Source organism: Pinus tabuliformis, chromosome 1_1, assembly GCF_031772625.1.
Source record: "Pinus tabuliformis cultivar Carrire ecotype Pingquan chromosome 1_1, CPIR1, whole genome shotgun sequence".
NCBI classification, from domain to species: domain Eukaryota; kingdom Viridiplantae; phylum Streptophyta; class Pinopsida; order Pinales; family Pinaceae; genus Pinus; species Pinus tabuliformis.
Window position 1 is genome coordinate 610,964,447 of NC_142297.1, and position 25,969 is coordinate 610,990,415.

The 25,969-nt window shown below is 37.9% G+C and overlaps 1 protein-coding gene across 4 annotated transcripts in view; it reads right to left on the reverse strand.

The window, feature by feature from the left end:
* Positions 1-16,471, reverse strand: part of LOC149214757 (ABC transporter B family member 29, chloroplastic-like) — a 256,557-nt gene extending 240,086 nt beyond the window's left edge. The window contains exons 1-4 of one of the 4 annotated variants that reach the window (XM_089392402.1): positions 15,479-16,471; positions 5,658-5,744; positions 5,401-5,508; positions 4,887-5,171 (exon numbers count right to left, since the gene is read on the reverse strand). In XM_089392402.1, the coding sequence (XP_089248528.1) occupies positions 4,887-5,171; positions 5,401-5,508; positions 5,658-5,744; positions 15,479-16,279 (1,281 nt within the window). In that variant the 5' untranslated portion in view covers positions 16,280-16,471. The remainder of the gene's footprint in view (positions 1-4,886; positions 5,172-5,400; positions 5,509-5,657; positions 5,745-15,478) is intronic. The other 3 variants (XM_089392403.1, XM_089392405.1, XM_089392404.1) reach the window with 3 other exon arrangements.
* Between the last annotated feature and the right edge of the window lie 9,498 nt (positions 16,472-25,969).

Consider the following 25,969-nt stretch of genomic DNA (forward strand, 5'->3'; position numbering starts at 1 on the left):
TAATTATTTTAGCGTCAACCATCTAGAATCTATGGCATCCATTGTACATCAATGTTAGTCAACATTGCCCAATTTTGATCAAACATTGTAATCCAATCCTTATAATATGGTACAGAAAGCTTAACATGCCTGATCAATGATTTTGACTTGAGTGAAAGGTACATTTTTGCTAAGGCCGTGACAAAGGAGTTCAACAATCAACCACACCAACACTTGGGTACATATAGGGCTCAGTGATCTTGATTAACTGCCAATCACATGCCCTCATACATGCCAATAACATGCACCTTGGGAGCAATGTTTTAAAACTCTGACTTGGCCGAGGGTCGACTCCGACTTGGTATCGACTCGGCTCGATCGTTGTAAAAAATACATTAAATATTTATTTTTTTATAAGAAAACATAATTTTAAAGATTTTCATTCATGTTTCCAAGCACATAGCATTAGAATATAGATAGAATACAACATATGATCAAAGTAGGCTCATGAATATATCCATTGTATCAAAATGGCACCCAGTGCACTGTCCAATACATACATGATCATGATATAGAGATCAAGACAAAAAGACATAACCAAGGAGGCTAGAAATGGCCTCTACAACAAAAGTACACTGTGACCAGTACTATAGTACTATTGGCTACTGCTAGAGGAGTCGAGATGATGTGGATCAATCTTTGGATCATCATCAGAGTCAGACAGGGGGCCCCATGGCTCCTCATCATCATCATCTGCAACTGCAACTGTAGAAGTGGTAGCGCTAGCAGGTTGTGCGGCAGATGCAAGCTGAGATAGACGAGATATGCGCTTTTGTCGTGGCTGAGCAGAGGAAGCGCCTGCAACTGGAGGACTTGCTAGCTCTGAGGCTGAGGCTGGTATAAGTGGATCAAGATCTACATTCAACAGAACATTATGTTCGAGTGATGTTATCGTCTGTAATTCACAATCCATATCCTCATCAGAAGCAAACTCTGTTGGATGACTCTCCACTACCCAATCTGATGTTGGATCAATGTCTTCCAACACAATGGGATCTGAATCAGGTCTTTTGTTCAGCAATTGGTTGCGCCTAAGCCGGAGGTTGTATTGGACATATACTAGATCATTTAACCTTTTTTAATCCAAACGATTTCTCTTCTTTGTGTGAATCCTCTCAAAGACAAACCTATTGCACTCACACCCAGTAGCACTGCAAGTTTGACTCAAAATACGAATTGCAAACTTCTGCAATTCAGGACAATGGCTACCAAAAGCCTCCCACCATTGTGCTGCAAAAAACATAGGAGTGTAATAAGTTAGCTCAACAAAATTACAAATTATATCCAACTTTCAAATTATAAACGATTTAACAAAATAAGTATTAAGAATTTGAAAATTGAATTTTTTGTTTACCTGGCTCATCTGCTTCCCTTGCAATCTTTGCTAGGTTCTTCCCAAAGGTACCTGAGGCAATGCTGAAGGTTGTGACCTATCGATGTATCTCCAGCTGATCACACTCCAATGGGATCATGCAATCAATGCAGTCAATCAATCCATCTCTAACCTCCCCCCGCAAAGCTCTTGTCGCCTTAGCTTTATAATGATACCGTGGGTTCAAAAAATACCCAGCTGCATGTATAGGGCGATGGAGTTGATTGTTCCATCTTTCATCAAAGATTGCCCAAATGGGCCCATAATTAACCATTTTATCCTTGTATGCCCTCTTCATTTGCTCCTTTGCTTGATTCATAGCCTCATAAATGAAGCCCATAGCCAGTCTTTCCCCATCCACCAACAACAACACCTTTAACTAGTGGCTCAACAAGCTTCACAATCTCTGTTGCCTTTCTCCAAAATATTTCTTCATTAACTTTCTTTTTCAATTCTTTGCCTTCCAATTTGTGAGACCACTGGCTTTGACTCCATTCTTCACTAGAAAAAAGCTTTTGCAAGTTTCTATGTTGTGAAAGCATAGATTGCAATGTCAAAAAATGAGTAGCAAATCTAGTGATGGCAAACCTAATAATATCCATGCCCCCTATGTGTTTCCTCATCAAGCTCAAAATCCATGAATGATTGTAGATAAATTTTGTTATGTTTTTGGCATGATCTACAGTGTTTTTGACCCAATCTAATTTGCTAATATCCTCAAGCATGAGGTCTATGCAATGTGCAGCACATGGGGTCCAAAAGATGGTCTTGTGTTTTTCCTCTAACAGTTTACTAGCAAGAACATAGGTAGAGGCATTACATGTGATGACTTGAACAACATTAGCCACCCCCACCTCCTCAACAACTTCATCCAATAGCTAAAACAACAATTTCCCATCTTTTACCTTATCAGATGCATCAACTGATTTTAGAAATAGGGTTCCCTATGGGCAGAAGATTAGAAAGTTTATGATGGTACAGTTTCTTTGATCAATCCATCCATCTAACATGATGGTACATCCTGTTCTTGCCCATGAGCCCTTGAAATCTTTCAAATACTCATTAATGGAGAAAATTTCTTTCTGCAAACGATACCCCCTTAGCTCATGCATAGTAGGGCCTTTGAAGCCTTTTCTAGCAACATGTATGGCATCAAACATAGGCTCATAATATGGTGAACGGGAAGCATTGAAGGGGATATCAGCGTCATACCACCATCTAGCTATGTAATCACAAGTAGTCTCCCTCAATTCTTTCTTCCAATGGTCATCGAAAGTGGGTTGCATATGACTTCTACTAGCTTGAGGACCATGTGCATCTGATGGAAAGGAGGGAGTGAAATAACTTTTGATATTCATATCACCCTTTTTCATTTTACCCTTTCGCTTTTCTTGAATAGACTCAAAAGAGGGAGGAACATATCAGAAGGGGTTGGATGCATCAATACAAGGGATAGAGGAAGAACCCTCAAAATCAAAATGGGGGTTGGTAGCCAACATTTTTTGTATATTCCTCTTCCTCCCAATTTCAGCCTCTAATTATTTTTTCCTAGCCTTATCTTCTTTAAACTTCTCAAAGTTGGCTAACAAATCCTTCCTAATTTCCCAACTTTCTGGTGAGGTACATGGAGTAATTTGGCCTCTAATCCCCGCCAAGTGTTGTTTCAACCTATTAATGCCCCAGGACCTTCCTTAATTTTCGTATGGAAAAAAATTGCAATGCATTTGACAACCATTTCAACATATGCCCAAGCAGCATCATTCACTCTAGGTGCCATTTTTTGACTTGGAAATGAAAGAAAAAAATTCTGAAAATGAAAACTAAAAAAAAAACATTGATTCAATGTTCATTTCTTTCACAAAAAACACCCTTTAGGATTTCCCTAGATTTGCACATAAAATTTAATAAGCAAAAATAGATTTTTACAAGTGAAAAAAAATACCTCCAGGCACAAACTGCCTCCTCAAGCTTGCTCCAAGAAACCAACTCTTCAATGGCAAATGCTGCTCCAAATGGCTGCCCAAGAAGCTCCTCACTCCAGCTACAATGCTTGCCCAAGACTCCTCACTGCTGCTCCAAAAACAAACTCAACAACTCTTGACAATCTCTCACTGAAATTCTCACTCAAATGCATGAGATGGTTGTGAGAGAATGAGAGGGGTTGGGTGGGTTGAATAGGATTTATGAGAGGGGAATGGACCCCAAAGACCAAATAGGCAAACTAAAAACTAGTTTGGAGTCCCCCAAAAAAAAAATTTTTGGGTATCACTCGGACCAACTCGACCAAGTCGGTTCCGAGCCGGTCGGTTTTCAAAACACAAATTGGGAGTATTCGGAAATTGTAGTTCCTCACATAATAGTTCGAAATTCCAAAAAAACAACAAAAAAAGCCCCGCAGAACCATCCACCTTCTCTCGGATCCGCTATGGATACACACCCGAACCTCCACGGATCTACACCTGATCCTTTCTGGATCTGTGGATCAAGCCCCCGCGGATCCGATTTTCTAAGAATCGCCAAAAAAGGCGGAACCGCGGATCAGATTTTCAAAGCCACAGTTCCACTACAGGATCGGTGGCAGATCCGTATGGGACGCGATTCCACCTCTAGATCCTTGGGGGGGGGACGGATCCTGCAACACTGCTCCAGATGCTTCAGCTCACATTGTCAAGCATAGCATTGGTCCCTTCTCAGCCACTCGGGGTGACAATGGCTTCCCTCCCTCCTACGCATATTTCCATCTACAATGTGAATATTGAGTTAGTGCCTCATTGTTATATCCAAGCCCTGCTCCCCTTTCTTCCTTCTGACATTAGCTGATCTCGCTCTTCCATGCATTCTTCATGTATCAGTTACTTAAGCTTAGTTTGTGCCTTTAGAGTAGCCTTAGGCACTCTTGTTATTGTGGATTGTACTTCTTTCTTCAGTCCTACTGACCTACTGTTTTGGTCATGCATTGGACATTAATATATTTATCCTATTTTATCTTATTCAGTCAAGGAAAAATTTGTTGTTTGGAACAAAAATCTATAATGCTCTTAACAACTGATTTTCATCATAGAGTCCAAAGTCACTGTGAACCAAAAATAGAAAACTGTTATTGAACAACCATACCTTATCCAAGCCACGAGGATATTCAAGTAATCATTTTAAGAGGATTATGACAGCATTATAACCCAAACACATGTCGTTGTTTTGTAGACAAATAATAAATTAGAATTGTCAATAAGAAAAGGAGAATCGTGTTAAGCAAACCTTTATAAACTATATAATTGTAAGCCTTTCAACCCTGACTCCAGTTTCTCAATATTCAGTTTCTCTGGTTCCAGTTTTTATACTTTACACATTTAGAAGTCAAGTTTAATGAATATTTACAAGTAAAAGAGGTATACTTTCAAGAAAACAGTTTGGCATACCTAATTACAAAAAAAAAATATCCTGTAAACATACTTTCCATCGAGACATTGTATAATACCTGGATAGGCTCAATCAAGAGAACCAAAGACGTCACAAAAGAAACCATGCCAGCTCCATTAAATGTACCACAAGATATGACCCATGAACCCACCAAGAACAAGATTAATGATGTTCCAGCATAGACACTAGTTATAACTTCAGGAATGAATGCTTTCAATTTCTTTTTGCTGATATGAGCGTTTCGATCAGCATTTGCTAGTTTTTCAAAACGATGTTGTTCACAATCCTCAGCATTGTAAGCTTTTACAATAATCATGGATGGAAGCACCTGAACAATAGCAATCTGAACATTAAAATTTAAGACAAGCATCAATATAATATATGAAGTTCAGCACAGAAATATTAATCAAAAAGATAGGATTAGGCTCCATATATTCATTGTAATAATAAGTGTGAAGTGCCACAAGCATGAAAGAACTATTCAACACATTTTGTAGATATTCTGAAAGACAAAAGAATGACAGAAGCATATAGAAACTTTAGATAAAGAGTTAAACACAAGGATATATCACCTCATTTAAGTAGGAAGAAAGCACTGCAATACTCTCTTGCCCCTTCCTAGATATTTTGCGAAGCTTTTCACCAAAATATGCAATCACAAGAGACATACAGGGAATAACCTGTGTTCACAAAAAAATACAAGAGCCCACAACTACATTTTTTGTGAACGGAAGGAATAACAGAGCAAGGGATTGTGCTGGAAACTAACCAATACAAGTTGAAGAATATTAGAAGCATACACAATTAATATAATTAAATTCTGACCCACCAAAATAGTCGCCAAAGAAAGAATGGGACTCAGAAAAAACATGCGTAATCCCATAGCAATTAGCTGGAGTGTACTTGGTACAACAGTCTGCAGATGTGAATCCATTAAACTAATCAGATAATGTATGCCATGTAGATGTGCTTAATCTGAATTAGATAGTGACTGAACAAAAAGACACTAAATTGGAGCGTTAAACATTGCATGAGAAAAAGGAATTTTTCCAGTTAAAAATAATTTATTTTTTAAACTTAAAAACATGTGAAATTCCAAAAGACTTAGCTGGATTGCACTCGGTACTTACGCCTAACTTCATGAAAGTTGCAATTAATAAAACCATACAGAATTTTTCTACAAACATGAAAACAACAAGCCATTGAGTATTTGTGCTCAACTACAGATAACTGTTACTAGCATGACTAAAGAAAATAGTGCATTGCAAAGCCTACAGTGTTGCGAACATCGCGATTAAATCGCAATTTTTTCACTGCGCCGATATAATTGCCGATTTTTTTGGTGATTTTTTTATTTTCAAAAAATCGTGTTTTTTTATCGTGATCCAATCAGTAAAAATTGCGGGTAGCAAAAACAGTGACTTTTAAGTGCGATTTTGAGGTTTTTTTTGTCATTTTTTTCCAGACAAAGGGCAAGAGTGATAGCTAAAGAGGAGGAGAAGTCGTCTACAAGGGCAAGAGAAAAGAAAAGTGAAAGAATTTAGCATCCCAAGCAAGAAAAATTCATGTATGGACTAAGTTTCTTCAGCAAAGCATGGCTTTCAAATATGAGCATCAAATTTTGCACTTTTTTTCTTGTTTTTCCTTGGGTTTCTATCACCCGTTTATTTTCAATGACTTTTTATTGAACTTGATTGTCTTTTTTTTCATTTTTGTTGCATATAGTGGAGAGGGTTTATTTTGGTCAAAAATGCAAAAACTTGATTGTTAGATTTATAAATTTAATTTATTCTTGTGCCCTAGGTTTTTTCCATCATTTTTGTTTGGGTTTGAATGTGTATTTTTCCATTATTGTTGCATTGGGTTGAGGTTTTTTTTCTGTCAAAACTTCAATGCGTTGTATGTAAATTTTAATTTTAATTTTTTTAACTTGCAATTCTTCTTGTGCTCCAGGTTCAACTTCAAACTTCAAACATTATCTTACATTAGAACTCAAGAGTTCAACAAAGTTACAAACATGCCAAGGAAATTGGACTTTCTGTGGGAATCATATGACAGGAAGGGTATATAGATTGAAGTATCACCTTGCACAAATCCCTGGACATGAGGTAGGGCCTTGCACAAATACAAATCCAAAAATCTTCCGAAAAACCTTCAGATCATTGGAAGAAATAGAGAAAACCAAATTGTCCAAGGCAGCTCTAAAGAGTCAACTAGCAGGGACTGGGAGTAGAGTGTCAGGATTGAGAGGTGAACATAAGAGTGGTACTGGTTCTACTTCAACATCGGTATCTACAACCAACCCTGTAGTTGCCTCATCATATTTTGTTCCTAGAACCACACCTAGTTCACAACCATCTATCTCTTCAATTATTAAAAAAAAGGAGGAAGAAGAAGTTGACAAGTTGTTGGGCAAGTTTCTTCTTTAGAGTGATATTCCTTTCAGCGTTGCAAGGAACAATCCATTTTTCCATCCCGCGGCTGATGCTATTGCAATTGTTGGCCCAAGGTACAAAGTCCCTTCTTATGATGACTTTAGAGGGTGCATTCTTCAAAATAAAAAGGTTGACTGCACCAAGAGATTGAAAGAGTTTAGGGAATCATGGGCACGCACGGGATGCATTATGATGTCAGATGGTTGGACCAATCAAAAGAGTAGAACCCTTATAAACTTCTTCGTTAATTGTCCCAAGGGGACAATGTTTATGAAATCTGTTGATACATCTGCACATATCAAATATGCATGGTTATTATGTGATTTCTTGGATGTGCTCATTCTGGAGGTGGGTCTAGAACATGTTGTCCAAGTCATAACAGACAATGCTGCAAATTATGTTGTTGTTGGCAAGATGCTTATGGAGAGGCATCCTACCTTATTTTGGACACCTTGTCTTGCACCCTACATTGATTTGATGTTGGAGGACATACGGAAAATTCTTTTTGTCAAGAATATTGTTGACTCATCAAAAAGCATTACAAAATTTATATATAATTGTGCATTTGTGCTTCATTTGATGAGAACATTCACCAACAACAAGGAGTTGGTGCGCCCTACCATTACACGGTTTGTCACCAGTTTCATATCTCTTTAATCCCTCGTGAATTCTATGTGGGATGTGAAGAGAATGTTCATTTTAGATGAGTGGCGTGCATTGCCATTTAGCTGCAAACCAGAGGGAGAGGCTATATGAAAATTAGTTTCATACCAGGAAAGCTTTTGGGCAGGAGTGCAGGAGGTGTGCAGCATTACTAAGCCTCGCATATTGGATAATTTCTCACTGCTACACTAAAAACTGTGGCTCTAGGAACTCCATTAAGACTGAATGAGTAAAGCAACCAACATGGCCATTTAAGTAAACTCCATTGTTGTATATTACAGAGTAGGATTCAGAGAATCCTAGACTTTACATATTAACATCAGATACCACTTTATATGGTATCATGGCATGTTTTATCTACAAAGATGATGGATCTTATATTGAGCAGGTTGTCAGATGGTCATCGTGCACTTTTGAAAGATAAGCTTAGGCTTGTGGTCTCCCTGAGTAAGAGGGAGTAAGTATATTTAAATATTTCCCTCATCAAAATATGCAAGTAGAGGATTGCTAACTGCTTGTACGATCTCTGCTGTAAATCAAAATGTCTATAGAAAGTTGTGTATTCATCTATATGTTGTTGGGTGGAGCTGAGGCTCTCATTGACGATCCAATCATCAATATCATCATCAAGATCTAGGTCTTCATTTTCAAAGAGCAACCTAGCACTATTCCCTACATGAGGGAATCCTTCGTTAAGACTGAAAATTGAGCTCTGGGAGCCCCTGGGGGGCTTGGGGTATTGATTGAGCTATAAGCGACCATAGAGTGAGTAGTTCACCTTTCCCTATTGGTGCGTTGTGTACAGGGTGAGTGGTTCACCTTCTCCTATGGTACCCCATGGTGGTTGACATGTGTGTAGGGTAAGTGATTCACCTTCCCCTACGATTGTGGAAACATGTGTGTAGGGTAAGTGGTTCACCTTCCCCTACAATTGCATAAACATGTATGTAGGGTGAGTGGTTCACCTTCCCCTACTGTTGATGACATATGCACAGGATGAGTGGTTCACCTTCTCCATTGGCATATGAGCAAGATGAGTGGTTCACCTTCTCCTGTGGATGCCCCAGTGAGAGATGCATATAGGCATATGTTGACATGTCAGTGAGACGTGGTTCATCCTTTCCCCACATGTAGGATGCTAGTTCCCTACGGTTGGTGGTTGACATATCGGTGGGATGTGGTTCATCCTTTCCCCACGTGTAGGATCCTTCCTAATATTACTGGTTTACATGCGTGTAGGACATGGTTCTTCCTTTCCCTACACTCAGTGATTTGCATGCATGTAGGATGTGTTTCATCCTTTCCCTAAAATGATTGTGATATGTGACTATAGGAGGTGGTTCATGCTTTCCCTACATGTGATTATGACATGTGTTTGTAGGATGTGGTTTCTCCTTTCTCTACATGTGGTTGTGAGCAAAATGTGATATAGGATTTCCCTGCTGATGTTATTGCATCATCCTACCCATGTAGTCTGGGACACATGGGAAGTACCTCTCATCTAGCCAATGAGTTGGGAAAAGTGGTTTGGGACCATAGCACTACCGATGGACGCATCATGTACTGTCGTACTCCCTATGTCTAAGATGTATGATGTTTCTTCAACTTGATCACTTGGGATCAAGTCCAATGGTTATATGGACTGACTTTTGTCAATGGAGAGTGGCAAGGTCTTGTGACTCACTCTCGATCGATTCTTCTTTATTATTCATATCAGTGTTCAGCAAAGCAGAGCAGAGATAAGATGAGATTCAGAGATGGTTCATGGTGACAAGATGGCATGATGATCGATGATGACGGATTGGCAAGAGGAATTCTCCCTAGTTGAGAGGGAGTGTTAAAATTGGCAACTAGTGCCAAATTCCACTTTGGAAATCTCCTTTGGGAAAGATCATTGCAGCATTGAATTCTTCTTTTCGATAGGACCAAAATCGACCTAAAGATTGTCAAATTTGGATAAGTGGAAGTGGGATTTTGAATTTATTCTCTCACATGAATATTACCTAGGTCGGCCTTATCTCTATGTTGGGTCAACAGTCAAATAGTCGCGTCTCTTGACGCCCATCAAATTGTATATAAGGAAGAGTCCTCCATCATCATTTGATCATTAAGGGGGCAAGAAATCTCATCTGTTCTTGGCCATAGAAAGGAGCTCCTTGTGCAAGGGTGCACAAGGTTTGAAGTGGTTATTGGGTTTTAATTTAGGGTGATTGAGGGCCGCAGGCATCCAGCATTAAGGCCGAGCAGAAGAAGGCGTGATTAAGGGGGCTTCTTCGGAGAGGGTTCTTCCTCAATTCGATGCACCGCAGGCCCTGTCCTATTGCAGGGTCAGAATCCCTTGTTTGGAGTAGCCTTAAAGGAGTTGCGGGCTTGTCCCTGTCATTGCAGAAAAGACTGAACCTTTATGTCTTATTATGAGGCCTCATCTTGGGTAGAAAGGTTGTTGCCCATTTGACTAAAAGTTGCTTAAGGAAATAAGCCACAAATTTGCCCAAGTATGACCAGCCCTAGCTCCAACGAAATGATGCACCACGCTTAACTTGAAGAGCTGCAGCTGTATGAAGACAATTTTGAGTTTTCAAGTAAAAATGCGGTGAGCCCTAACCTACAGCAGTTTGACTTCAGCTTCAGAGGGCAAATTGGTTTGTTTCAAAATTACATTTTTGGGCCATTCATTCATCGTCTAATTGTACTCTCTCTTTGTTGAACATTTGATATTAATAATAAAGAAGAATTGTTCAAGGGTTTTCCCCATCTTGGGGTTTTTCCCTGGCTTGAGCCATATTTTGTGTTCTCTTGTCTTGGCTTGTCTTCTGCACCTTTTGTCTATGTTCTTTCTTCAGTTACTATCATGATCATAATGTCTTATGTGATGGCTAATGGAAAATTGGGCTAATTTGAATCTCTTAAGTAACTATCCTATGTAAAGAACATGTTAACTAAAATTAACACTTATCCTAAATCGGCTTAATGGAGTCCCCAATGGCTAAATTCAATGAGAACGGTTTTGATGGACTAAGGGGGGATGGCTTGGGCATCCACTTGAAAAACCCCAACTATTTTCCTTGTGAGCGGAGATTAAATATAAAGAATGCAGAATCAAAATTTCCTTATAGGCTTTAAGAAAAACAATTTTGATTGGAATAATGGAACCAGATTTCAACATAGACGTAGCATTTAGCCATCGCATGAATAGAGACCCTACTTCACACATATTATATGCAAACTAAGTCACCTGACACGGGGATTCGGGACACGTAGGATTTGAGATTCGTGGTGTCGGATTCGGACACGCTGACCCCCCGGAACAGGTTACGTTAGGGCACGTTATATATTATTTTATTAAAATATATATATATATATATATTTAAAAAATATACATATATATTAAAAATTAGATATTATCATATTTCTTACACAAATTTTAATTAATGATACAAATTTATTGATTTCAAACATAGATCTTCATCTATAGCTATTAGCATGCATAGTACATACAATTCAAATAAATGTCAGTGGTACTGGTCACATAAATGATAAATCTATTAAAAATTTAAATCATGATTCATAATTCATAACTGAAAGACAACTTACAACTACAAGATAGTAAGATAAACACACTGACAACTGTAGTTTTCTCATTAAGTCATCAAATCAAAATGTGTTACATAGGTAGTGTTGGTGCAATGCCAATGGCAAATAGAAATAGAAAATATAAAACAACTACAGGTATACAAGCCTCAAGGCATCAATCAGCGTCAGAATCAACATCACTGTCCCCATCATCATGGTCCCCATTGCTCTCCTCTACATCCTCCTACTCCGTTGTATCCATAGTCACCTCTGCATCTGTTGGTATGGAAGTTGACCCCTCTAAGTCATCAAATCTAACAGGCTCTAGCACTGGATCATTGAGATCCATGTTGGCCAATGCCAACTCAACAGTGGTGTCCAAACCCATATCATCAAGAACAGTGTTACTTGGGAGCGGGAGCGAAAGCGGGGAGCGGGAGCAAAAACGGGAGCGGGAGCGACATATTCAGAAGCTCTTGGTTTGGTGCTCTTGATTAAATACGAGTTCCATACCCTAATACATGACAAAATTCAATGGAAACATCAATCCCCCAATCCTAAAACCCTGAAAAACTGATAAGTCTGCTGGATTTTTGAATGAAATCTAAAATTCTACTTTCTCCATATGAAATCCAATGAGGCCGGAACCACTCTCAAACATCCTGAGTCATTTCATGGTAATGTTAAAAATTTAAGTAAAAGGACATTCTCCTTAATCTTCATTTTCATCCCCTCGGACACGACGTGTCCAAAACGGACACGTCGTGTCCTGTGATTTGGACACGAATCCAGACCGAATCGTGTCGGTTTCGCCGGATTCGGGATTCGCAGGGGGTTTAGGACGAATCCGGTGACTTAGTATGCAAAATATAGAATATAAAACATGAACTTACAAAATTCTCCAAAGAAGTACTTCTTTCAATCCCAGAAAAACATTTTCGTGCAAAATACCATTTTCAAAGATATTTGCACCATAGAAAAATCACCTTTCCCAAGTAGCAAAAAAGGACCAATTTACACTCTTTCTCTAGAGAAGAGTAATGAATGTGTGATGATCAAAAACCCATGGGGCACTCCGATGGTATAAACTCAACAACTCAAATCCGCAATTCCAGTAATTTCTGGCTGGATTTTTGGCAAGTTGATCAAAAAATATGCCTGGAAAAAGGGCAAAAGGTAGAACGTTTGGACTACACTTTTTAGAGCAACGAACTTGCAATATGCATCCTTAAGCTTTGCAACCTCGAGAAGAATATTAAACATAGGTTTAGATAGGTTTAAGCTAGTGTCCATTGTTACCAAGTTCAAATTCAAAATTGATATGATACAGGAAAAAAAATAATAAATCAAATAGAAAAAATCCATGACATAAAACATCAGGTATTATATATCTGACTGATACTAAAAATATATGTATTTTTTCAAATTTCAGATTTTAATAGCCTAATCCAAAGGCATAATAACAGCATATCATGATCACTCACGGTGATCACAGTCTCCTCAAAACTTCATATGCCGATGAAAGGCGGGTGCTAGCTTGTTCCAAAACTAAGAAAATGAAAAATGTGGCAAGCCAATTGTAACAAACTTGTAACGTCATCCGTAGACAACTACACTCCTAAGGTACATATTACACATCATATGAACCAAATCCGATTCAAACCAAAAAATCAAACCGTATTAAATATTTCAAAACTATTTGGTCTTTTGGATTCACTCGTAAATTATACGAGTGCGCGTGCATACATGCATACAAATGAAGAAATGGTGTATCACCCTCTTCCTCAACCCCATTCCCACCCTAGATGTAAAATGCATGAGGGTTATCGTTCCCTGTCCCTCATTGAGAGACGGCGTTTCCAAAGTCAGTTTGAGGACATCTTGTCCAGATTTCAATTCATTGAGGCAATTATTAGACCCGCGGTTCTTTATAGCTCCAAAGTCTAGGGATCGAGCTTGTTGCAGACATATTGGGCCAGCTAGGAGAGGTTCCATACCCTGCTTCTCAAACACATCATCCACCATAAGCCAACAATTCAACAAGCATTTTCTGTTTGGTCTCTTTCCTTCATAGAGACAGGTCTTTCAGAAACTCTACCACTAGGAGAGAGAGGTACCCCTATGTTGCTCTTTGCTCACCAAAGCCTGTCGCCTCAAATCCTCCCACCCCAAAGGACATGCTTGAGGTTAGTTCTCAGCTTCTCCAGTCGCTAACTATCTCCCCAGAGCACCTTCCCCTTCAGATTTTCCCTTGATGCGTCGAACAATCTCTTGCCGACTCGGCAAATTCGGAATTAGACCATCAGAGAGGATATCTACAGATGGTACATTCAAGTCACTTGAACCTCACTTACTTTCAACAAGCTTAAGCTCGAAAATGTCTTTTTTACTTTCAAATTCTGAAATAAACCATCAGAGAGGATATCTACAGATGGTACATTCAAGTCACTTGAACCTCACTTACTTTCAACAAGCTTAAGCTCGAAAATGTCTTTTGAACTTTCAAATTCTGAATTAGACCAGATACCTCACTTACTTTCAACAAGCTTAAGCTCGAAAATGTCTTTTGAACTTTCAAATTCTGAATTAGACCATCTGCGAGGATATCTACAGATGATACATTCAAGTCACTTGAACCCCACTTATTTCAACAAGCTTAAGCTCGAAAATGTCTTTCTGCCTAGAGCACTTTTTGGAGCCACAGGATGGCATCATAGTCCATCCCCACTCAACACACGCAAGCATTGGATGCATTCACTTAGGATCCCACTGGGACAATTTCGAATTGGGTCTCATAGACTTCATATAGAGACTGACCACCATATACCACCATCAAATAGGATCTGCCAAATGTGCCACCTACAACAGCCAGAGACAAAGATGCCCCTCATTTTTAAGTGCCCATTATACAATGAGATCAAAAGATGTTATCACTGCCTATATCGGGATTCGAGAGATTGCCTCTCTACCTTTTTCGAGTACCAATGCCAGCAATGCTTAGCCCTCTTCATCAAAGAGATTTTCAGCGACAAATCTCATTTCCTACCCACCATGTCCCACCTTGGGATGACCAGGACAATCACCTCGTCCTTCCATGCAGATGCATTAAACAACGAGCAGAAGTTCAGGGCGCACCAAACAATATAAGGGTGAGATCTCAAGGTCTCTTCTTGGCCTCTCCCGAATATCAGTGAGACTAGTTTGGTGATGCCGAATTGTACACCAATTCACGAGGAGCCAGCTCCAGACAATTCCAGAGCAACTCACCCCAAACCATCCCATTACGTCCCAGTTCCATAGGAGTAGCCACAAATCTATTAGAGTTTTTTCCTTTGGACCAAAAATGTTAGGAGTATCTCTCACTTCTACATCCCAGGGTCATACGAAGCATCATTGATTCTAGTGGACTTCGACAAACAAATGAAAAAACAATCTGTCCTGTAAATTTTCTTTAGTTAAAATTAATTTTTTTCTTTTTTCCTATTTCACTCGATCATTATTAGCAGAATATTAATTATTTTAATTATTTTATAGTGTACTAAAATCTTTTATTGTATCACCATAGCACTACCACTTGTTTCTACCATGTTACTTTTAGTATTTTTTAAAGAGTTGTGCTTACATTTCCACACTGTAAGCATATTGATTACAATCTTTTTCAATCCCAGCTTTTGGGGTTATTTGTTGGACAGTCATAAATGTTACTTTTAGTATTTTTTTAAGGATTCGTGCTTACGCTTCCACACTGTAAGCATATTGATTATAGTTTTTTCAATCCCATTGACCTAATTTTGTGGTTATTTGTTGGACAGTAATAAATTATCTTATATTATAGTTTATCTTGTACACTAAATAAAAAAAATAACCAAGTATTTAAGATTCAGATTGCAAAATGGATGTACTCCTTGTCAACTCTATATTGAAATAATGGAAAACCCTGATTTATTTCAAAGCCTTGTAGGAAAAAAAAGGTCCGTACGTGGAGAAGAGCATACACAGTATCTGCAGTGTCCTTGCTTTCTGCCGTGATCCTGTAAGCGATGTCTCCAGTCAACGTCCCTCCTGCGCCTTCGAAGTAACTCAGATCTCTATTCAAAACCCTCTGAAATACATAACACCTTATCTCATACGTTACATCTAATGCCGCCTCCCACAGCAATGCCTGCTGAAAATACCGTGCCACGGACCTCGAAAGAACCAATGTCATGGTGAAAACAGCTTTCTTCGTCAAATTTCTCAAATCCCCCGCTGCTAAAAGACCGGAAAGCTCGCCGATGCGCGGCACTGCGAGAAAAAGGCTTCCCACTGAGATCACAGCACAAAGCCAAGCCTTCAAAATCGTTTCGCGCTGGCTTTCAACGAAGGGTTTAATCGATTCGAATGTTCGACTCAGCGGCAATGCGAGTGTTACAGCTTTGAACGGGGAATTATTTGTGCCGAACTTCGACGAATTGTGTTTCTCGGGAACTTTCGAATCCTTGGCATCGCGATCATGCGATGAGAAACACTTGGGTTTCCAAGTAATGTTCAGAGAAGGAGTCGACCCCTTGACCTGTGACAGATGTGAGATTAGATAACCGGGGTCTCTGTGCAGGAATCGAGAGGCAAAGACATTTGGTTTTGTTCTGATGTTTAGACGGCATGGACGTGTCTGCGGGAGGGCCCGGATGTTGAGTCTGTATTCGAACAACGCCATTCCAGATGATTGGATTGATATTTCCATAGCAATATGCATAGTGAACAGCAGCCTACAGGGTACGATCCCGAGACGTCCCGTCATGCGATGTTCATTGCTGCCTGCATGACTGGTTTAGATCGGCTACCCATTTTTCCAATTATTGAAAATTGAAAAATGTGATAGGATTTTTAGAAAAAGTGGTATTCCATTTTCTATTCCAAATTTTTAAATCAGAATCTAGATCTATCGAGCTTCCAGCTAAGGGGTCAAATACAAATGGTATCCCATTATATGAGGTTCAGCAAAGGGCTCACATACAAATGGTATACTATTATTATATCGAGGCATAGTATACTATTATATTATAATAGTATATTATTATTATTAGAATTTATTGGAATCGCAAGTTTGATAGCTAGTTTCTGCACAATGAAAGCGTCCTAGGGGTTTTTCAGGGTGCTGAATCCAAATATGCAGTTAAAAAACCATTTTAACTGCAACAAATCAAGATTTAACCTCAATTTCTTTCGCTAGATTCCGTCAACAGAATCTCCAAAAAGTCGCATTATAGACAACTCCTATAAAAATCGGTGAAATATAAATGATATATTATTATATTATTTTAGATGGATTTATATTGGTTTAATTATTTTTTTAATAGTTAATTATTAGTTATTATTATTATTTTTAATTGTTATATAATTTAACAAGTGAAGATATTTTATTGGTAATTATAATAATTTTATAAGTTAAAATGTACATTAGATTATAATTATATTATGTTGTATTTTATTTTTTATCTTGGTGATTTGTTAGAGTAATTCAAGTGGGCCCAATATCAAATTTAAAGATTGCCACTATAACACCAAGACTATATTTTTTATCTTGGTGATTTGTTAGAGTAATTTAAGTGGGGCCCAATATCAAACTTAGAGATTGTCACTATAACACCAAGGCTATATCCAAATATGCCAATCATTTATGACTTAGTAAGCGCTAAGACTCAACAAAGGTAGGGGAACCTACACCTTGAGCCTTATGGCAAGGGACCAAAGATGTCCCCTCATGGGATTTGAAATCCGGTGGAGGGGATAACATTTCATTGTGTCAACCACTTAGTCGCCCCATGAGGAGATGTATATTAGGATATTTTGCAGGTGAATTGCGGTAGTTATGTTGATTTTAAATTATGGAATGTTATTTTTTGATGAAAAATAAGTACTTTACCAATCCAATTTTCTTCCTATAACTCATGAAATATATTTAACATGTATAACTCTAAATCCAAATTGACCAATTGCCTATCCACCTATGATAATTATAGATATATGACCATGACTTTTTGAAAGAGTAATAGAAGAGAAAGAAGAGGTGTTGATTAAGAGGGTGGAGAGAAGATGATGGAGAAAAAACACATAATAAGTTCCGATGAACGAAGGAAATGTGAAGATGAAGAGTTCCCACGATGGTTGACAATCATGGATGATAGTGGAGTTTTAATGGGATGTGATGGGAAAGGGTTCTAGTGATTTATGCCCTCGGCCACTTGGCATATCCATTCAAAACATTTACATGTGCACAGGGAATATTGCCTTAGGATTATGATCGCAGCTCCATGGTTTGATATGATAGCTACCTCATCCTGGATTCATTATTTTGCAACTAAGGTGCTCATTCAGACTAGTTTCATCACAAAGACAAGAGCTCTAACACAAAGACAGAGAACTTTTTGGAGAAACTTGGTAAGAAATTTGCTTAGTTTTTTGTTGATCGAGGTCATTTGCATAAATTTTATCTAGAGTTTCATTATGTTCCTTGCTAGTTTAATTTCTTGGGTTGATGACACACTCTGTAAAGAGTCTCTTCATTTTAATATTGTAAATAGCAAAGAAACGAGGCTAGAAGAAAGAGAAACAATTTAATTGTTGTCTCTTAAGCAATAGAAACAATCCTCTGAGTGGTTAGCACAAGCTTGTGAACTAAGTGATAAACCCAGAGCCTGAGGATATGCTTTCAGGTTCTAGTTAACCTTGCAGTCTATCACGAAGTGGTTCTCTTTGTTTACTTCAAGGAATGCGTAGCACCAAATTTGGGTAATTCTGAGATGTCGGAATTAGCCCAAATACTTTTTGGGTTTTGTTGGACTAGTCTCAAGGAGCGTGCTCCTAATTTTGTAGAATTTTTGGAGGGGTTTTGGATCCTCAAATCTTAGTTCACCTATAGCAGCAGAGCAAAATTGTATGGGTTTAACACATAGCTTGGAGGAGTCATTTTGAGTGGAGATTTCAAGCCATTCTCACCTGGGTATTTGCTTGCTTATTGTAGCAAGCCCAGGTGCACGCTTTCCATCTCCCGTTGTACTTAGATTTCATGATTATTAATAAAATGGCTTAGGATTATTGTTGTTGTCCTATGGAGTTTCAATTTGTCTTTGCATGTGTTATTTTCAGAAATTGCATGGTTATGCTTATGTTGTAGCTAGTACATGTTTGGTATTTCAGTGTAAAAATTCTATTAGGAATATTACACTCTGTGTGTTGTAATAGTGAACTATGTTCCAAAATTTTTCAAGAATCATCAATGATAATTCCTATTCTTCCTTCTATCTATGATTCCCTTGGAGGAGGAGGTTAAATCTTTAGGTCTCTATTTTAAACCTAATACTATGTTTGTTTCACTAAGTTTGTCACCAAGCATTAGAGGAATCATGTTTTTCCAATTTTAGCACAATAATTTTCAGAAAATTTCATTTCCATCTATAAGAACATCTGTAGTTCCACAAACAAGTCATCCCATTCCATCATGGCAATTTGGGTTTGCTCAGATCTTTTACATAAGTTAGATTTTACACATAGATTTGTCTCATCTTGTTGTGTCATTGATTGTAAATCTCACAAGTATTCAGATATTGGTCTCCATTATATACGAAGGATATACCCCTCACTAGAGAGATGTGCTTAGTGCTCTAATATATTTGTTTGAATGTATGTGTCCCGAAGAAACATCTTGATACCGAGAGTTATGATATTTACATTTTAGTCTAAAGATATACATTGAATGAGAAAAGAGACCATTTTGAACTAAAATCATACAACTCCCAGCACTAAATGTTTATCATTCTATATTCACTATTTGAAATTGTTGTGTTTTTTTGTGACAATTTACCCTTTTTCACATTGTGGGAATGACATGTCCTACAAACTAATTAATTCTAATTGTAAATCTATCAATCAAAATGTTATAAATACAAATTCAGCCACATTTATTTCTATACAAATGGTCAACAAATTGTTTAACTAAATAGTCTAACAATAATTTCTACAATAATAAGTTATATATATATATATATATATAGAGAGAGAGAGAGAGAGAGAGAGAGTTTATCTCGAGATGGTTAGGAGAAATGATTGTTATCTTCCCCAACCAAGGTCGATTCCCATAAGTGTAACGATGAGCTTTGTTACAATAGTTTTGAGCATATGAGACCAAAATATATGAAAAACCCTTATTTGTGGGACAAGGGACCCCCTTCATAGCGATCTAACTATATACTCTACCCCTTATTTGTGAAACAAAAGAACCCCTCTATGTAGCATAGGAGACCAGGGGTCTCAAAGTATATGAAAAACCCTTATTTGTGGGACAAGGGACTCCTTCATAGCCATCTAACTATATACTCTACCCCTTATTTGTGGAACAAAAGATCCCTCTACGTAGCCATTTGACTATATACACTACCTCTTCTAGATATGAACATATTAAAAACACACAATATTTTATATATACAACCTTTTATCTCTCTCTCTCTCTCTCTCTCACACACACACACACACACACACATATATATATAACCTTTTATCTCAAACAAATATAGAATATTAAAATTTTGAAAATTTAATTTCAAATAATTTCTCATCCATTTTTATAAATTAAACAATAATCCAAAAAATTAAACATATCATTTATATTATTTTAATAATCTAATTAGCAACTCCTTACCTTTGGAGTCGCTCTTTTATAATTGGACTTAGACGAAAATGCTCTAGAGATAAACCTCATGATTTGTTCCAGTCAAACTAAAGTCATAATTTTTTTAAAGGATATCTCGAGTCCTTTCCTCCATCAAACTACCTCTTTCTATGTAAGTACACTATGTCAAAATACATATCTCCTGAGTACACTCTGTCAAAGTACATATCTCTTGAGCAGTTCGGGTTCTTGCATAACAAACAAATTCATGATGCAGTGACTATTTGTTATGAAACCAGCTCACAAAAAGATAGAAAAGAGAGATCCACGCCTTAGAATTCAGCCTCTTCGAGGGGGCAACCTCCTTTACATTACATAAATGAACAATTATTGGATGATACAAATGACAAAACCTCCTTTCTATATATAGGAGTCTAAGGAGTCACAATATAATCTAGCCGACCTAACAATAATAATATAAAGCCACAAAAATAATAATAGAGGGATTCTATGGGGCATAGAAATAACAATATGGGGTAATAGGGGCACAACAATATAAATAGGGGGTATAACTACAATAGTAATTGGGTAATCACTAGTATTATAGGGACCCAACATGCCCCTCTCCTTCAAAAAAGTGTTGTCCTCAACGCTTGAGCAGTTCTGGATACTTCTGCATAAAATTCTCATCCTCCCATGTGGAATCTTCAGCGGATAAGTTCTTCCACTTGATAAGATACTCTAAAATTGATCGATTTCGTAGCTGTCGAGTTCTTGTTTCTGTGATTGCTTCCGGTTCCAATATAATTTTTCCTTCCTCGTCAAGTTCTGGCAATATTGTTTGAATTGGGAGCTTGTCACCTATAACCTTCTTTAAACATGAAACATGGAAAACTGGGTGCAATCGGGAAGCTGCAGGAAGCTCCAATTTGTATGCCATAGTACCAATCTTTTCCAACACCTTGTACGGACCATAATACTTTGGTGATAATTTATTATCCTTCTTAGCTTGCTTTAGGGACATTTGCTTATATGGTTGTAGCCGTAGGAATACCCAATCACCTACATCAAAACTTCTTTCACTGCGATGTTGATCTGCCTGTTGTTTCATTCTATTTTGTGCCAACACGAGGTTATCCTTTAAGAGTTGGAGGACTTGTTGTTGATGTTCGATGTGATGTTCCACTGCCTGAACCTTAGAATTTTCTCTTAAATATGATGTGATGGATGGTGGTTGATACCCATAAAGTGCCATAAATGGGGTCATTTTTGTTGTTGTATGGAAGGAAGTGTTATACCACCATTCAGCCAGAGGCAACCATTTGACCCATTGTGTCTGTTTATCAGATACAAAGCAACGAAGATATCCTTCCAACATTTGTTTACTATCTCAGTTTGCCCATCAGATTGAGGATGATAAGATGAGCTAACTGAGTACCAAGACAAGAAAATAATTCTGTCCAAAATTTCCAGTGAAAATGGGATCTCTGTCACTTACAATAATCTTTGGGTTTCCATGTAGCTTTTGAACTGTTTCCATAAATGCAGTAGAAACTGTACTGGCTTTAAATGGATGTGATAATGCACAAAAGTGTGCATACTTGGTAAGTCTGTCAACTACCACCATGATGACACTCTTTCCCTCAGACTTGGGTAAACCTGTGATAAAATCCATTGAAACCTCCTCCCAACGTTGGCTTGGAATGGATAAAGGTTGTAATAGACCTGGTGTCTTAATTGTTTCAACTTTATTTTGCTGGCAAACCAAACATTCCACCACAAACTTTTGAATATCTGATTTAAGGCCATCCCAAAAAAATTCCTTCTTAACCTTGTGGTAAGTTTTTAAAAATCCTGAGTGCCCTCCTAAGGGAGAAGTGTGCAATTCCATAAGAATCTTTTGTTTTAGCTGGGAATTCTTACATAGGTATAAGCGATCTTTGTACCATAACGAATCATTTTGCCAGCTAAATGTATCAGAAGTACTGGAATCTTGTTGTAGCTTTTGAATAAGTGCCCACACTTCTTCGTCGTTCTTCCATTCCTCCCTTGCTTCGTTTATCCAATCTGGTTGGATAATAGAAATGGCACACAACAATGCTTCCACATCCTCATCCTTTCTTGAGAGTGCATCTGCCACCACATTTTGCTTCCCTTTTTTTTAGATGATTTCAAAGTCATAACCCAACATCTTTGTGACCCACTTTTATTGCTCTTCAGAGGATAATCTTTGTTCTAAAAAGTATTTAAGGCTATCATGATCCGTTTTTACCTTGAAGTGTCTTCCCATTAGGTAGGGTCTCCATTTCTTAAGTGCATGGAGTATTTCCAACATTTCCTTCTCATAAATAGCTTTGTTTAAAAACTTTCCCTTGATTGGACGACTTTCAAAAGCAATGGGTCTTTCATCTTGCATTAGAACAACACCAATTCCATTTCCTGAAGCATCACATTCCACAATAAAGGTTTTTGTGAAGTCCGGCGTAGCTAAGACCGGTGCTTGGCACATTGCCTCTTTAAGATGTTCAAAGGCCTTTGTTGCTTCCGAAGTCCATGAAAATGAATCTTTCTTCAATAATGTTGTTAGAGGTGCTGCTATTCTCCCATAATTCTTAACAAACTTGCGATAATACCCTGTCAACCCAAGAAATCCTCGCAGATGCTTTATGGATGTGGGGATTTTCCATTCCTTAATGGCTTTAATTTTGCTAGGGTCTACCTTAACTCCTTCATGAGATACAATATGACCCAAATATTCCACCTCCTGGACTCCAAAGAAACATTTGGATCTTTTTGCATATAATTGTTTCTCCTCCAATAGTTGTAACACCCTGTCAACATGTTCAACATGATCCTTCCAAGACTTGCTGTAGATTAGTATATCATCAAAAAATACTAACACAAATTTTCTAAAGAATGGTTTGAAAATTGAATTCATCAAACCTTGAAATGTTGAAGGTGCATTGGTAAGGCCAAAAGGCATGACCAAAAATTCATAATGACCCTCATGAGTTCTAAATGCTGTTTTCGGAATGTCTTCAATCTTCATTCTAATTTGATGATATCCCGAACGAAGATCCAACTTGGTGAAGTAAATTGATCCATGCAATTCATCCAGTAATTCATCAATAACAGGAATGGGGAACTTATCTTTAATAGTGAGCTTGTTGAGCTCCCTATAATCTGGACACATGCGCCATGATCCATCCTTCTTGTGCACCAATACTACTAGAGCTGAGAAAGAACTTTGACTCGGTTGAATTATACCAGCCTCTAGCATTTCTGCAACCATACGTTCAATTTCACTTTTTTGGACATATGGATATCTGTACGGCCTGATGTTTGGAGGAACACTTCCTGGAATCAGATGAATAGCATGATCATGATCACGCATAGGTGGGAGACCTTTGGGAGTCTCAAATACCTTGGAATGATTGTCCAAGACTTTTTGGAGATCTGGAGAAATAGACGATTCCAATGTGGAAACATCTAGCGAACATAATTGTGCAATTACACATCTTTGCTCCTTTTTTAGAAGCTTTGTCATGCCATTAGAGCTGATTATCTTTCCTAGTTTCCCTGCAATACCCCTTAATTCAACTTCCTTTCCTTCCACAGAAAATTTCATGAAAAGTTCTTGAAAATTAAAAGCTATTGTACCCAAGGATTGTAGCCATTGGACTCCTAGTACAACATCAGCACCTCCCATTGGAATGGAAAGCATTGGGCTAGTCAATACATATTCTCCCATGGATAGCTTGATATTATGGCACTTTCCAGAACAATTTATTGTTCCTCCATTTGCAATCATCACTTGACACTCTGGTGCTGGATATAGGAAGCAATTCAATTCTTTTGCTACCCTACAATGAAAAAAATTGTGGGTGCTTCCTGAATCAATCAACACTATTACCTTTTTCTTCTTGATTTGTCCTTCTATCTTGATGGTTTGAGGAGTGGTAATTCCCGCCAATGCATTACAAGATATGGTCGGATTTATTTGTTCTTCATCTAGGCTTTGTTCCTGGAATATATCCTCTGCTTTTGACCTTTCTTGCTCCTTTTCTTCTTCCTCTTCACAATCTATGTAGAATAATTTCTTCTCAGCACACTTATGACCTTTTGTGTATTTGCTATCACAATTGTAACAAAGCCCTTTTGCTCTTTTTTCTTCCAATTGTTGTGGTGTCAACCTTGTAGGTTGTGGAAGACTATGGGCAACAACACTTCTGTCTTTATAGTTGTGAATGGTATGCTTCCTAGTTGCCATAATTTTGCTTTCCATTTTTCTTGCTAACCTGAATGCCTTCTCTAATGAATCAGGTTCCCAAAGGCGCACATCATGTTGGATATTATCCTTTAAAGACCCTATGAACACATCAATCCTATGCTCCTCTGGAATATCTTTTACCCTTATGTTCAATTTTTGGAACTCCTCAATGTGCTCCATTATTGAACCCTTTTGTTTGAGGCTTATCAATTGGCTAAAAAAAGTGTTGCTTTTTGTATCCTCATAATGTGCTATCAATTCTTCTGTAAAAATTGCCCAAGTGATAAATTGTTTACGAGAACAAAGCCATTGATACCATACAAACTGATTTGGTTCCAAATATAAAGTTGCCATACGTACCTTTTGTGTGTTTTGCACATTATTGAGATCGAAGAATTGCTCCATCTGTAATATCCATGTGGCGGGATCCTTGCCATCAAACTTCCTCATATCGATTTTTGGAACATGGTGAGTCTTCGATCCAACATTAGAGTCTATGGAATCATGATTAACATTTCTTTTGTTCTCATCATGAGTTTCCTTTACTACCTTTTCACCATTAGTGACCCTTTCTTGTAGCAACTTCTTCAATTCTTCCATGTCTGTCTTCAAATCTATCTTCAAATTTGCCATCGAATCCTCCATCTTAGCTTCCATGCCCTTTATCTTAGATTCCACGACATTTACCTTAGCTTCTGTTAGCTTTTGTGAGCGTGACATTTGTTGCACTTGTTCTTGTAATTTTGATATATCATGTAGCCTTTCTTCCTCTTCTTCATGAGTCATGCTAGAGCTTTCAGGTTCCTTACTAGGTGTTTGCATTTTCTTTCCTCGGGGCATCATTTACCGATAATAATGCTTTACTATGCCCTTTGAATTCCGTTAAACCAAGCTTACACAAAAATTAAAAAAAAAAACTACACACCTTTTTTCACTTTATAGAAGCCTGATATTGAATCTGATGTATCTCTGTAATTTCAAATCATCCAATTCTAAAATTGCTACCTGTAGTAGCCTTCTGCGTCCTCTTTCCAATGCCACAAGTCTGAGCCAAATTGGATTCTCCAAGGAAGAGTTATGTGAAATCTCCCACAGTGACTTGCTTTTAGACTGGTTCAGTAGAGCGAACTTGTACGACGTGCCACGAGTCCCTGTTTCAACCTTTGAATCTGAAACACACAGACAAGAAACTACAGTCTGTCCTCTTTCTGTACCTTCTTACGAAATTTCAATCCGATCCCCAGAGAGAAAGTTATGATGATTTTCCCCAGGTCACATGTTTTGAATGTAATTCAGGAGTCTGCAAAAAGACCAAATTCCTCAGATCATATCTCCGCAAATATCGCGCAAAAAGCTCTGAAATTCGGACCCAAGGTTCAGCGCGATTTCTTCTCAAATGGGTTTTTTTTTGCAACTTCTGAAACGTCACAGAAAAAAAGTTAGAGCGAAAATGTCACGATGACCTGTTTGGAGCAGCGAAACCCTAGAATCCAAAGCTCTGATACCAAATGTTATGAAACCAACTCACAAAAAGATAGAAAAGAGAGATCCAC